Below are 14,459 nucleotides of genomic sequence, written 5' to 3'. Positions count from 1 at the left end.
TCCCAGTGTGCTGCTTTCTTTACAACTCCTCTTGCATTTTAATTTAGATGACCCTTTTGTGAGCTGTATGTGTATGCAACAACCAAAAGTTTTCTCAGCTATCAATTTAAAGAAGAAAAAAAAATCAAACAAACCAGGAACATCATAATTAGACTGTGTCTGTTAACTTCTGTACTCCCCAAGACAAAATATTGAGGAGAAAAAATACAACTTTATTTAATTCAATAGAATTTCAGGCTGTGCTTGTAATGGGACCACATTGCCTTTCACAAACAAAGTAGTAAATGAATGTTTGGAGGTGCTTTTACAAAATACACAGGACCAATGATAAAATATTGAATGGCTCTTTTTAATACCTCAGTAACAGTGGGGCATCCCCAGTGGGGAAGTATTTGCTAACACTTTCCTTCTCTTTTAGCATGCAACTGTCACGGGAAGACTGAGGAGTGTTACTATGATCAGGATGTGGCAGATAGAAATCAGAGTTTGAACATCCACGGGGAGTACCTCGGGGGCGGAGTGTGTGTGAATTGCTCAGGCTACACCAGTGGCATCAACTGCGAGACCTGCCTGGATGGCTACTTCAGGCCAAAAGGGGTAAACGCCTGCTCCCGCCTCCCTTCGCTGCAAACCATCACTTCATCAGCTTACGTTACTAAACAGAGTTTGGACTGCCATTTTGTGAGGGTTAACTTCGAAACCTGGCAGTGCAGTGGTTGCTTTTCACAGCTGGGAACGTATAAAGTTAATGCTCGGAAAAATAGGAAAGTGAATTGTGTTGATATGAGGGAATGCACTTGAGGTCAGGGCCTCCAGCTAGTATTTCAATTTAAAAGAGGATGTGGTCCTGTAAACAGAGCTTCTGCCTCAGTAATGAATTTCAACTTTTGTCATCAAAATTCAAAGAAATATTGCTATATTTGGTATTGATGAAAGAGAGACTGTAATTTCTGTTTTTAAATGCAATGTAGAATTAATAACCACTGAAATTCTATAGTGTTTCATGAATGTCTTTAAATTTCAGTGCAGTGGAAATTGCTTTTTTGTATTTCATTGTATAAGACTGTATTTTCATCTAAGTGGAAGCTGTCAAAAGATGAATCTTATATTATGTTGTATTGTCAATATGAGCCATTCCTGTGCTTTAGACAGCCATACTATTAATGTGTGCTTGAATTGCTTATATTTCATCTGTGTATTTTCAGATGGGTAAATAATGGCCTTTAGTCTGATTGGTGTTCAATCCTCAAAGAGAAAACATCAGCAAATAGCAGTAATTACGTTTTCTCTGATAGACTAGTTTAAGCCTTACAACTTGAGAAGAGGAGTTCTGAGAAACAATTTCTTCAACAGCAGGGCACTTACTTGATTTTTACCTCTGTTTTAAGTTATCATCCAGCTAAAAGGGATTTGATACATATGTGTGTGTTTGTATAGTATATCCATACTATGTGTATGTATCTAGTTCATGCAGAACTTTTAATTTATATTCCTAGTGTGATATTAGACCAAGGTTTAACTTTGGTTGAGGTAACCTCTCAAGAACAAAAGGAAATTGTTCCATTGTTTAATGTTCACTTTTCTTAACTTACCTTTTTTCTCTCTTACTGACTAACTAACATTAGTTAATTTTTTGAATCATGTTGACCAGAACAACTGATCTTGTCAATATTACTTTAGGTAGTAAATGCTTAAAATCTACTTAATTGCATTTATTGATTTTAATTATATAAGGTTCTGTTACAGTCTGTACACCTGATATCTTTTTAGTTGAAGGCATATTTGCATCTAAGTAACTACATATTTCTAAATAAAAATCCGAAATGTAACTTCAATAGAATGACAGAACCTAGAATCATTTATATTGAAAAGACCTCTAAGACTGAGTCTAACCCTTAACCTAACACTAAACAATGTCCTTGAATGCCACATCTAAACATCTTTTAAATGCCTCCAGGGATGGTGACTTCACCACTTTTTGGGGCAGTCCATTCCAATGTTAGACAAAACTTCCTGTGAAGAAATTTTTCATAATATCCAATTTCTGGTGCAATTTAAGGCCTTTTCTTCTTGTCGTAGTCTGCATGGACTAAATTTATAAGCTGTCTCATTTTTCTTCAAGTATAAGCCACCAATACAGATGTCATTCTCTCCTACTTTTTAAATAAAAGTTTCCAATTATTGAAGGTAAGTTTTTTTCCTTCTAACATCTTTATTTTTATAGGTATTGCCAGAAAACCCAGATCCATGCCGACCATGTTCCTGCGATCCAAATGGGTCTTTAAATGATACCTGTGTCAAGGATGAGAAACACACAGAAGGAGGTAAGATCCCTCAAATGTAGGGATGTTAAAGATGAAGTTCAGCAATGGTCAGAGAAATGTTGAATTGCATTTTTGGTGTCTTTAACAAGGAAAAAAACCAAAAGGTATGGTTTTGGTTTATTGTGGTTCTTTTTTTAATTTTACTCATGCAAACAGTAATCCAGCTGCATTGTTTTGATGTTTTTTTTCTTTTTTTTCTTTTTTGAAACTCATATTCCCAATTTGTTCAGGCTTCTTTCAGATTCATGGCTGGGAAACTTATGTATGTTTGGAAGAATATTCCCAGTGGAACATATTGAAGAATTTTGGCATTAAAGAGCTTTCTTCTTTTACCATGGAGATTAAAACTCATGCAACAGTGATGTTATAGTATCTTTTCCTATCTAAACATGTTTCCATTTGAAATCTAAAAATTACTCTTGAAAGGTATTTATTTGCTTTCTGTGTTATTCATGTAGGATTACAAGATGCTTGCCATAGCCCTGTAAAAGCTGTCTTCACATAGACAATGAACTGTTCATTGGGCTTTGGAAGCAATGAATTGCCATATTTTTTGGTTTTTTCATTGTAAAACATCTGAAAATACTGTAGGAAGATAACAAAACTCAAGGTCGGTTCTTAAGAGATTTATAAATTGGGCTAATTACAATCAATTGATGAGATGTAGCAATCCTTTAAAATAGAGATCAACAGAGCATAAAAGCAACATGGCAGAGATGCAAAGAAGGGGCCCATAATCTACTGTAATAACCATGTACTGATTGCATCAGTTTAATAAAATGATACTGATTTACTGTCCCAGTGGTATCTCTGGTGGGTTGGTCTTGGCCAGCTGAAGCTGCCCACCCAGCCACTTCCCTTCTCAGCAGGACAGGGGCAGAACATAAGATGAAGCAGCTCATGGGCCAAAGTAATGACCAGGAAATAATTTTCCAACTATCATCCTGGGCAAAACAAACCAGGGGAAAGTTAAGTTATTGCCAATTTAAATAGTTTCAGGTAGTGATAAGCAAAGACTAATATTAAGAATACACCTCTTCCTCCACCTTCTTTTTATTTCCCCAGACTCAACATCACTTCTTCATTCCAGACTGCTCCTCTACCTCCTCCCCCACTACCACATTGTGATGCAGGGTGATAGCAAGCAGGAGTTATAGCAGTGGTCATAACAGTTCCTTTTTGACACTCCTTCCTTCTCACACTTTTCCTGAGCTCCAGTGTAGGTGCTTCCCATGGGCCTACATCCTTCACAAAAAAAAAAAATTTCTCTACCAGCAGTTCTCCATGGGCTGTAGTTCTTTCAAGAAATATCCAACATTTCCTTCATGGGCTGCAGTGTGGATATCTGCTCCAGCCTGGTTTCCTCCAGGGGCTCCAGGGGTGTATCTGCTCTGGACCTGGGGAGCTTCTCCTTCCACTTCTTCCCCTTTTCCATTCTCTGACGTGGCTGGCTGAGGGGCTGTGTGCCCTGTTGGGAACTGACCGTGTCTGGCAAAGCCTTTTCCTCACAGAGGCTGCCCTTGCAGCCCCCTCCCTGCTGCCAGCACAGGGCATGGATACCCAGTGCAGTGTATCACATGGATTGATATGAGAGACAATATGAGCAGAAGGGAGAATGAATCCCAAAGCTGGCAAAAACACAGAAAGACTCTTCAATGCCTGTACCAAACCTGTGGGTGAGAATAAAACAGGTTACAGATGACAATGCAACAAAGGAACCTCTCAGGTTGTGATTTTGAGATGGGGAATGATTAATTGAAAAAATGTGATGTCCCACTTGCATGTTACACAGCTGCTTGGTCTCTGACTCCTGTCACTGCTGCAGTCTATCTTTTCGCACCTTCTTTTCTGGCCCCTGGTGTGGGTCATCCTCCTGGGGCCTGGCAGCTGATCAGCATTTAACAGGCTGACAGCTCGTCTCTCACAAGAAGAGGAAAGCAAAAAGATAGAGACTTTTTTCCATCTTGTTTGTCAGTAATGGTGTCCTTAGGAGCTCTCAAAATGTGTTATGCCTCTAAGCATTCAGCCAATCTAAACCATCTCATAGTTGCTTTCTAAATCTGCTTATACTTTCTGGATCTGACAAGGTGGCACTGTACTTTGACACCTTGCTATGTCTCCTTCTGCCTTTTTAGTGCTATGATCTTCTTTCTGGCAAATTCTTCTCTTGCGTCATTTCTGAATATCTCTAGGAAGAGAATTAAGCTCCTGTTTGGATCATTAACTGTGTCTTTCTAGAAAATCAATAAGCATGTCTTACTGACATGTTGAAGATAACAGATTAATTTTTTTTCTGCTTTTCCACCTTTTACTTTTATTGCAGGTAGCCAGTCCTGCTCATCTGGCCCCAGGCATTCAAAGAAGCTGTTGAATGCTGTAGTTGCTCCAGTCCTGAGAATCAGAGTTCTTTTGTTCTCTTCACAAAATGAAAACTCTTGTCTTTTTCTGTCTTGACTGTAACCAGGTTTTCTTCATCTACCTGAAATTTAACTCATGCTGCTTCAGTTGTTTGTAGGCCTATTGCTTTTGAGGATATTAAGAGCGTTCTTAATCTCTATTGAATCTGCCAATTGTGACACATAAAGAATTTTTTTTCCCTTTATTCCATTCTAAACTCATTGATGCCTTCTATTTCCAAGTTATTTACTGTAGAGGTTATTATCTGTGTTTAAACTATTTATTCTTGTATGTGACAAGCACAATTGTTGTTTAGATAGCTGCCATCATGTATGGAATTCCCTCCCCAAAGTAGTCCATGCATTTGTTCTTGGGACCAGTTGTCTGTGTCCTGCCCAGTATTGGAAGTCAAGTGAGAAGTAGACACTTTGCTCTGTCTGGAGAGTGGCCAGAGGATAACTTTGATATTATTATTATTTTTTCTGTTTTAAGACCACAACAACAAATCAGCTCTATATATATCTGGGCATCAAAGCTGTTCTGCCTACAATGGACTTGGTCTTTGCTCTTTGTTATTACTGTTTATTTGCCTTTTTTTCTTTCCTTGTACTAAAGAAGTTTCCAACATATTAGGAAAACTGTTTTCTTCTTGCTCATTATGTTTGTAGTCCTTGAACCAGTCACATATTTGTGTGACCGTAATGCCTTATTCAACAAAAAAGACACAACAATGTGGGTTGAAAGGAAAAGCCTTTCTAATACTTCTTTTAAGAAAAGATTTCTGTGGTAACAGAAGAGGTTGTTTTAAATTCAAGAATGAGTCTGGATTTAATTTTTAGCATAAAACTATCCTGAAAGATGATCTCTTCTTCCCTTTTTTCCCTCTCACATTTGTATTCAGTGCACTGATAAAATTCTTTTTACTGTAGACTGCTCACCCTGGCTAGCAATTTGGTTTGAAGCACTGGTGAGTGTTCATAAAGGAAAGGCTGGAAAGCATGACCTGTCTGAAGGAATCTATCTATTCACCAGTGAACTAGAATGAACACTCTGGGTGGGTTGAAATACATTCTAAAGGATCACTGTCTGGTTGTATGAGGATAAATTGTTTGCTTATTGTAGGATGGGAATATGCTTCTTTAATGTGTGCTAAGTAAATGCTTTTAGCGAGTAAAAGACATTAAATGAAAATAGAAATAAGATAGTAAGGAACATCACTGGGGATATAGAGTCACTGTGAAGAGTTCTCAAGTAAAATAAAGCTGGAGGCTGTACATTCTGTGCTCTTGAATACAGTATGTAAGCAGCAATTAAAATGGAAAATTGTAGCAAAGACTACAATAACTGGTGCATTGGCAAAATACATCAAGAGGATTTAACTGACTGCATCCTGTAGTCATAATCAGGTTTTGATAGATAAGAGAGGGGCATGGAGAAGTTGCTTTATAATATAGCTTTCATTGCTTCAGGAAAGAAAGAAGTATTGTATTTTATGTATAATTTCCATTTTGACCTCTTTGTCCTCATTTGTCTCAGTCAGTAGTCTAAAATCAAATATTATTATTGCTTGTAAAGTGTGTTTTTGGTTTTGAATCTTCAAGAATGCTTTTTAAATATTCTTTCACGGCAATCCTATATCTTATGTTAGTGAGAAATATAAAAAGAGAAGCTTAAGATCAATCATAAGGTATACTGATGAAGATTCCTCTAGGTTTTATAACTGAAAGGGAATAATTCTAAAACTCAAATTTTCTATCTGCATTCAATTCATCCTAATAATAGCTAAACTTAACCATTGCTGATATTTCAGTGTTCCATACAGAAACGAAGGTCCAGCCATCTAGAAGTACTCTAGTAATTAAGGCTTTCTCCATGAATTGGTACTCTTTTTTCAAGCTCTAATGGCTAGATTTTAACAAATAGCCATTTTACTTGGCTCTTAAGCACCTGCAAGACTGACAGGTTTGGAACCTGACAAGGTTTTACGAGTAAGTCTTCAGAGCATGCTGTGTTGTTTTTCCCTATTGCCTCTTTATGTACAATGTAATCCAAATGACAGATGTTTATTTTTGCTGAAAGAGTCCTCAGACATTTTAGGATAAGTAAGATCCAGACATCTCGATCTTTATTCAGGCTTTGTACTACTTTGCTCAGCAAGCAGTACCACTGACTTCCATGAAATTATTTTTGAAATTTATATGCTGTTGAACAGGAGTGAAAATGACAAGAGGCCATTCCTAGGATTGCAGGTTTTTTAAGGGTCTGGTTCATGCTTTTGCATGCATTTATTTTTGTGCAGTTTTGCAAGACTGCTAGGCTAAGAAAAACTAACTGGTAAAACTCATATTTCAAGATGAGTCATCCTCTAGGGTGCATTTTCAAAGCCTCTGCATGCTGAAAGGCAGGACAGAAACTGATAATATTCAGGGAGAAAATGGAATCAAATAAAGCTTTATCAAATAAAGCCCCATTCAAACAAGACCTATGAAGTCATAGACCAAAAGCAAAAGATGTCCTTCTTCTGAAATATCAGTTCATTACAACAAAAACAAGACACAAACCTGGAACATCTGCCTTAAATTGAAATGTAGTTAGACTGTTGACTTATTATACATTACATATGCACTGCAGCAGCCTCATCAACAACACCCAGTGGGACACTGAGAGGAATTTACACACTGTGTAACACAGGGAGAGCTGAGATCTCACAAGGGCTGTAAAGAGGAGAAGGCATGGAGCCAAATCAAGTACACAGACTAACTGTATCAACAAGTGTGAGAGCTGGAAGAATGTATGACAGGTAGCGATCTCCTGCCTTCCTCTCTCTCATGTGAAGTGTGAGGTCTCTTGATAAGTAACGTGCTGAGGTTATCTGTGTGTGCTGTATAAGAATGGGGCAAGCTGGGCTGGTGACAGTAGAATTTTCAATAGCTGCAAAGAAAGGAAAAGCAGGAGAAGGGATGGTTTTTGTTGAGGAGCTAAAAAAAATTGACAGAGTGGGCAACGGAGGAGAGACTATAGATATAAATGAGTATTTGGGAGCTCAATACTGAGACATGTAGTTGAATTTGAGCTTGCTGAGACTTGATTTGTGAGATATGAGTTCCTGAAGCTTTCAAATGAGGTGGGCTCACTTCTAAAGAGTAGGCTTACCTATGTAATTTACTGCTGAACCCAGGAGTATAGCCAGCTATTTTCATCTGGAAGGAACAAAAGTTTCTCTGTTCCAGATTGTCCAGTTAGGATGCATTGACCCAGATTACAAGAGTTTGTGTCCTGCTGTGCTGTGGGGCCTTGATGGTAGCTGTTTGAGAGAAGAATAACACAGAAATTTGAGAATCAGCTGAACCAAAGGCATCAAAACCCATGGAGCACATCACTTTGAGATAGTAAGTAACAGAGATTTCATGCACTGAAATTCTGTGTATAATTAGGACAGATCAAGAAGGTGACACTCAGTATGATGTGCTACAGGAGATCAAAGGGGCTTCAAGGTTAGAGTAGACAGATTGAATTTCACCTCTGTATAGATTAACAGATAATATAATTTAAAACTCCTGTAGGTGGCTGTTTCTTCAAACAGCTAGTTAGACAAGCCATAAAAAGGAGAAGCACCTCTGGATTTATGCATGAGGGACTGTTTTAAAACTCTCCTCCTGAAGGGCAGTCAAATTCAACATTCTTGTAGGAATGAGAAAGCCTCCTTGAAAAACAACTTAATCAAAACAAGGAAATCTATAAAAGGAAAATAAAAATGAGCAATCTAAGACTGCTAATGGCAAGCTTAGGGTTTATAGACTGCATATTAGACATTCAGAGAAGATGCATTTCTCTGGTTCAAAATTATTCAAGCAATGCAATTAAGCTAACAAAAAAAAAGATACATCTATTTAAACAACAGAAAAAAAACTCATTGAAAATCAGAAGTTATTTCTAACTGAGGATAATAGAAAAGAATACAAATTGTGACAGATTCGAGAAAGACATGCTTTTAATAATAAATACACATATTTTAAAGAATAATTTTCTAAATACTTAGATGTTGCTAAGAAGTGCTTTTTCAGATAATTCAGAACCAGAGTGCTAGAGATTCAAATGCAGTAGGAGTTAAATATGGTTTAGGTGTAATCAAGTTATAAATGGACATCTCAAGAAAGAAAGGTACACAGCAGAAAAACTGTATTCATTCTTTTTAACAGCGAGTAGAATAGCTCAGGGAATTGCCCACTTGAGAGTCTTCATTCATTGGGACAAGTCAGAAGAACTGCCTCAAAGTAGTGTCAGGTTTAAAGTGAACTGATAAATGCAGAATCAAAATTTGTCAGGCACATGGCATATTTATCCATGGCTTCAGGATGAGTTGAATAGTGGAAAATTGAGTTGCTTGAGGCATTAAATATAGCTTATAATATTCTTTAAAACAGACATTAATATTAAATAGACACTATTTATCCAAAAGAAAGACAGGGTGTTCCAGGAAACTAGAATCAGAAGGTCTGGTTTCTATTCCACGGAAATGACTAGAACTACAATGAAGGATTTATACCATTTCTGAAATGTGGCAAAAATGGGCAAAAATCAAGACTAGGTGTTTTATGTAAAGGACAGTCTGCCTTATGAATCTGTTTGAAGGATTAAATGAATATGTGAACAAAGGCTCATTTGATTAATATTGTATTTTGATTTTCAAAAGGTTTTGACAAGATCTTTTGCCAAAATCCACAAAAGAAAGTGTAATAGGATAAGGAGAAAAGGTTCTTTCATGGCTTAGTACTTGGTTAAAAGAATAAATGGACCATTTTCACAGTGATGATCAATATGAACTGTTGAAAATATTCATATTTAACCTGGAGAAGGGATGAGTAGGAAGGTGACAAAGTTAGCAAGTACAAAATCTTTCAGCATAGAAAAATGAAAGAACTGCAAAATGTTCAGAAGGAGCTCAAGATAGTCAGTGGCTGGGTAGTAAAATAAATGATGAATTTTTGTAGCAATTACAGGAAAAGTAGAACACTGAGAAAAGTAGTTCTACTTGTACAGTGATTTCTGAATTAAGCACTATCAGTTGTGAATCAGGTCTTGGAATTACCTTGGACTGTGCCTCAGGTCTGTCATCTTAGTTCTGTCTCAGCAGTAGTCAAAAACATCAATAGGTCCTTAGGAAATACTACTGTTTTTTTAAAAAAAGCTGAAAAAATCATCATAAAAACCAATCAAACCAATTTACAGTATGCACACCCTCTTTAAATAATTTATTAGAACTGGAAGCAGTGCAGAGAAGGACAACAGCAGTTTCTGTGTAGAGATACTGAGTAGGCTTAGGAGTTTATGGCATATGAATTAAAAATCTTAGGTAGGATATGATAGATGTATATTGAAATCACAGATGGCATGGATAAAGTGAATGGTTACTTTCTCTTTTCAATGATATAACAATTAGATGGTAATAAATAGAGATTTAGCGCACACCAGTATTTTCTTTCACACTATACAAGGCTAAATGTGAAATTCCCTGCTAGGGAGCCTTACAGATTCTGAAAGTAAAAGCATGTTGAAAGGTCTTTAGATGAATTAGTGGAAGAGAAGGTTTTTAGGGACTGTTAGATGCAAAGAAGTTGGGATATGTTTCTAATATGCAGATTTCTGGAAACTCAGCATTCAAATCACTGTATATTTGCCCTATTCTTACATTGTTCATTCTAGCGTCTGTCAGATGACTCTGAGTTATAGAGGGTGGTGTGAGCAACGGTAAACACCCTCTTATGTTAAACCTACCAAAGGTGTTGCTTTGAGCACTCTAACATGCATATCTGACAATAATAATGACAAATTAAATATATCTCATGTTTTCTCCCACTTCTTGTAGATTTGTTGCCTGGTTTCTGTCACTGCAAGACCGGCTATGCAGGAGAAAGCTGCAATCGATGTGCCTTGGGTTATATAGGATATCCCGAATGCCTGCCCTGCAACTGCTCCCTTGAGGGCAGTGAAAATGATGACCCCTGCATAGGTCCCTGCATCTGCAAGGTATGGGTGTTGAATTCTTCGAGCCATAGAAAGATACTCATGATGCTGAAAGATTGCACTAATGCCCTTTTATTATGCCAGAGTATTCCACTGTTCTACCCAGCTGTGTTAGTATCTATGTTAGCCACAGAACACTTGGACTTGGTCCTACAGATTCCTACATGGTCTTGTGTCATCTCAGAACTCACTTCAATCAACATATTTACCTAGGAGCCTTGTGTGCTGGCAGTCATACAAGTCCTTTGAAATATGGGATACTTACAAAGCCTGTGAATCATTTGTTTCAAACCCCATCCTCATCTACTCAGAAACTATATGTTTACAGTATTGTGGATTCTAAAACTAACCTGTAAATGCAATTTCTAAAAGAGAAAATGAAGAGAACTGATGATCTATTAAAACAAGAAAGCTGCCTTTTAGGAGCAGACATTCTTTCCTGCCTTGGGATGATTGTTTAGAAATTTCTAACATGTTTAAAAAAACAAAATCTATCCTTTCTGTAGGATGAATTTCTAGGAAGAAAATTTAAGAGGGTTTTTCTCTGTGTGCCCTTTGGTATATCCCTCAAACTATATCTTGATACTATATTGAAATGAAAAACATTTTTAAGCTGATACATCCAATTATAAAATACCTAGCTATCAGAAAGACTTTAGAAATGGTTGTGCTTTCTAAGTCACTGTCTAGTAAGTGACCGTGAATATGCCCAAAGGACAGCTCACTGTACTGTGGATCAATTTTTCTGTACTGTATTTGTGGGAATTCCCTTCCAAAATTTAGTTAACAGAATTAGTTTATAAATAAGAATTTAAAAATACTTACATGACATTCTTAAATACAGGAATGTACAAAAGTGCTTCAATCTCATGCTGTGGACACACACAAACCTCTGTTTTGACAGCTGAATGGCACTGAAATCTACTCAGAGAATTAACTTTATCCTCACTCTATGTAACAGCCACATGCTCTCTGTCAGAAATAAAATCATCCACATCATATTTCTAATTACTTAGCCATCAAGTCTAGAAGATCATAAGAGGGTGATTTGGCTATGTGCTGGCTTGGAATGGAGCTTTGATGAAGATGTATTATGCTAAATACCAGATAAATACTGCTTAATGATTCTTATGATGTTATTCATGTAAAGCCAAACTGACCTGTTTGTAAAGCCAACTGACACGCAGACCAAAATGAACAAATAAAGAATAGAAATAATTGTTCCTATCCCAGAGAGTTCTCATTATATGCACTTTTCCCTCAGTGTTCATCTTTTGTCTTCTTTGTGCTCCTCCAATCCCTTTTTAAGTGCTTGTGGGAGAAAAATGATACCTTTTGTAGAAAGCTGAGATACAGATACATACACATTTAATTTCACTAGCAATCTTCAAATTCAAACCAAAGCAGAATATGGTCAAAGGGACACTGAAATCATCAGATTAGTTATGCTCCATGTGAAGAATAAAGTGGGATGTCTGGCTAATAGCAGGTCTTAGGAAATGCTTCCCTTCTTTTAGTCACATCTTTCAATTACCTATGATGAGCTTTACATTTGCTAAAGATAGTTTTCTTGTAAAGGAAATCACTGAAAAACAGTCCTAACTGGATAGGCTTTCCAACTTTATGAAGGTATGTGGTCAAAGTTTCATGTTTGGATAGCTTAATATTGCACTGAAAAATATTGAGAAATACATGGGGTTGCAGAAACATTGTTTTATGTGCTGCGGGATAGGTTAGATCTCCTTTCCGACTCTGAATTTTATTTATCTATTATTCACTGAATTTGCTGCCTACTCAATGGAGTTCTACAGGTTTTACTCACAGATGATGTTTGTGACTGCAGAGTGGGCAACTTTGCATTTTAACACATTTGGTTTACAGATCTCTTTCTATTTTCCTCTTCCCGCTCTGCACACACTAAGCACATCAACACAGTATGAAATTTTTGGGACCAGTGTTCATAATCGTAGTTTCTTAAATAAAGGGTGAGAGTATCAGTGTGTCCAGATGTTGCCCATGTTATCAATCACCTGAAGCATGAGTAACCAGCTCATTTTGACATAACCATGCCGGTAATAGGCATTGATTAATCCCAAGATTTCTTGTAAAAATGCCAGTCTTGAGATTAATGAGATGTTGAAGTTAAATGTAATTGACTTATAACCTTGAGTTTTATTAAAGATATTTGTGGTTTGTTTAATAGTCTGTATGATATTATTAAAGAGGAGCATAGAGCACAGCAGTAGAGACAGAGCAAAGACACTTTGTTACACATATTTTTACTGTATAATTAGTGGTGAAAACATTATTACATTTTCACTGTATCTCCCTTCTTGAAGGTTGTTGCCCCTTCCTGCACACTGTCTTTAATTTCTCTTAATTCATGTGTGCTATCCTTTCTCCCCATACATCCACCTGCTTTGTCCTGTTTTTGCCAGGTTTGCTACATCTTAACCCGGAGGCTATCAAATAGCTTCCAGTGAATTTACTTTGGAGCTGTGTATTTTGAGCTATCCTAGACTGCAGAGTGTAGGCAGGGTTTTTATAACGTGCTCCTTCTCTGCTGATGTAGAGCCAACAGTTCAGTCCGGTGTGCATTCCACAGAGCGCTGTCTCCAGGGTTAAGGAGACTGTGCATAATAGCTCTGAAAGGGGAAGAATGTTCTGAGCTCTGTTGGGGAAAATACTGAATTACTAAGCCAGCACCATTTCATGAGCCTCCTGCCACAAACTTTGTGTAGAAAGCCTAGCTTCAATTTTGCCTAAAGGACAAATTGATTTATAGTGTAAGATAGTAGGATTTAATGCACAACATAAGCTTTCTATGAAAAATATAATTATAAAATGCCAAGTTTAGAATAGTTGATGTATATTTAGTGCCTGTCTTCCTGTAGGGGAAGAGTTTCCAAACCTGGCTGCATGGCTGGCAAACACATGTAGTTATGGAAAGAAAAGCTGCAGCCCGTTTACCACTTGTATTTATCCTGAATTCATCTATTAATGACAAATCTCTGAAAAACTGATATTCTGAGTGATTGGTACGACTACTGCCACATACCTGTAGTTTTGATCAGTTGGATGTGCATGGATTTTTCAGCCCTACCTACAGTTGTTGAGGTTATAACATTGTGCCATACATCCTTCTCCTCTGTGGCTCTCAAGTGTAAAGGATATAAATTAGATTATTACCTGAAATTAATTATGTGCATTCACAGAGATGAGAAATGACAACTTTTTTAATGTCCAAATTCCATGTCCTATTATTTACATGCACCTATGTCCTATTATTTATAGCACCTTTTACTGTGTAAAGAAATTGCTACTAACATTCACAAATAAGAAAGTCTTTCCTAAAAATGTCTTTAGAGTCCTCCTGAAGAATAAAAAGCCAGTGATCATTGATTCTCATCTATGACAATTGAAGCAATACTCTAATGTGCCTTTCCAGGAACATGTTGAAGGAGAAAACTGTGACCGTTGTAAAGCAGGTTTCTTCAATCTTCAGCAAAATAATCCTGAAGGCTGTGAGGAATGTTTCTGCTCTGGGAAAACAAACATCTGCAGACACTCTCCCTTTACCTACAGAAATGTAAGAAAAATCATACCATACCAGTACATGTCATTGCTTTGTGGTTTTTGTGTTGTCAGTAACCATTGTCACTAGGTTTTTTCTTATTAGAAAATCATGCATGTCCCTTATTTTTCATTTATCCC

General features: G+C 37.0%; 1 protein-coding gene across 1 annotated transcript in view; it reads left to right on the top strand.

Annotated features, from left to right (window-relative positions):
* LAMA2 (laminin subunit alpha 2) overlaps positions 1–14,459 on the top strand; it is a 336,361-nt gene that overhangs the window by 127,066 nt on the left and 194,836 nt on the right. Inside the window, exons 8-11 of the mRNA XM_053973291.1 lie at positions 419–597; positions 2,225–2,324; positions 10,588–10,748; positions 14,194–14,334. Coding sequence (XP_053829266.1) covers positions 419–597; positions 2,225–2,324; positions 10,588–10,748; positions 14,194–14,334 — 581 coding nt within the window. The remainder of the gene's footprint in view (positions 1–418; positions 598–2,224; positions 2,325–10,587; positions 10,749–14,193; positions 14,335–14,459) is intronic.

This window comes from Vidua macroura, chromosome 3, assembly GCF_024509145.1.
Source record: "Vidua macroura isolate BioBank_ID:100142 chromosome 3, ASM2450914v1, whole genome shotgun sequence".
NCBI lineage: Eukaryota > Metazoa > Chordata > Aves > Passeriformes > Viduidae > Vidua > Vidua macroura.
The sequence above is the reverse complement of the archived record's forward strand: the minus strand, read 5'-3'. Positions and strand labels throughout refer to the sequence as shown.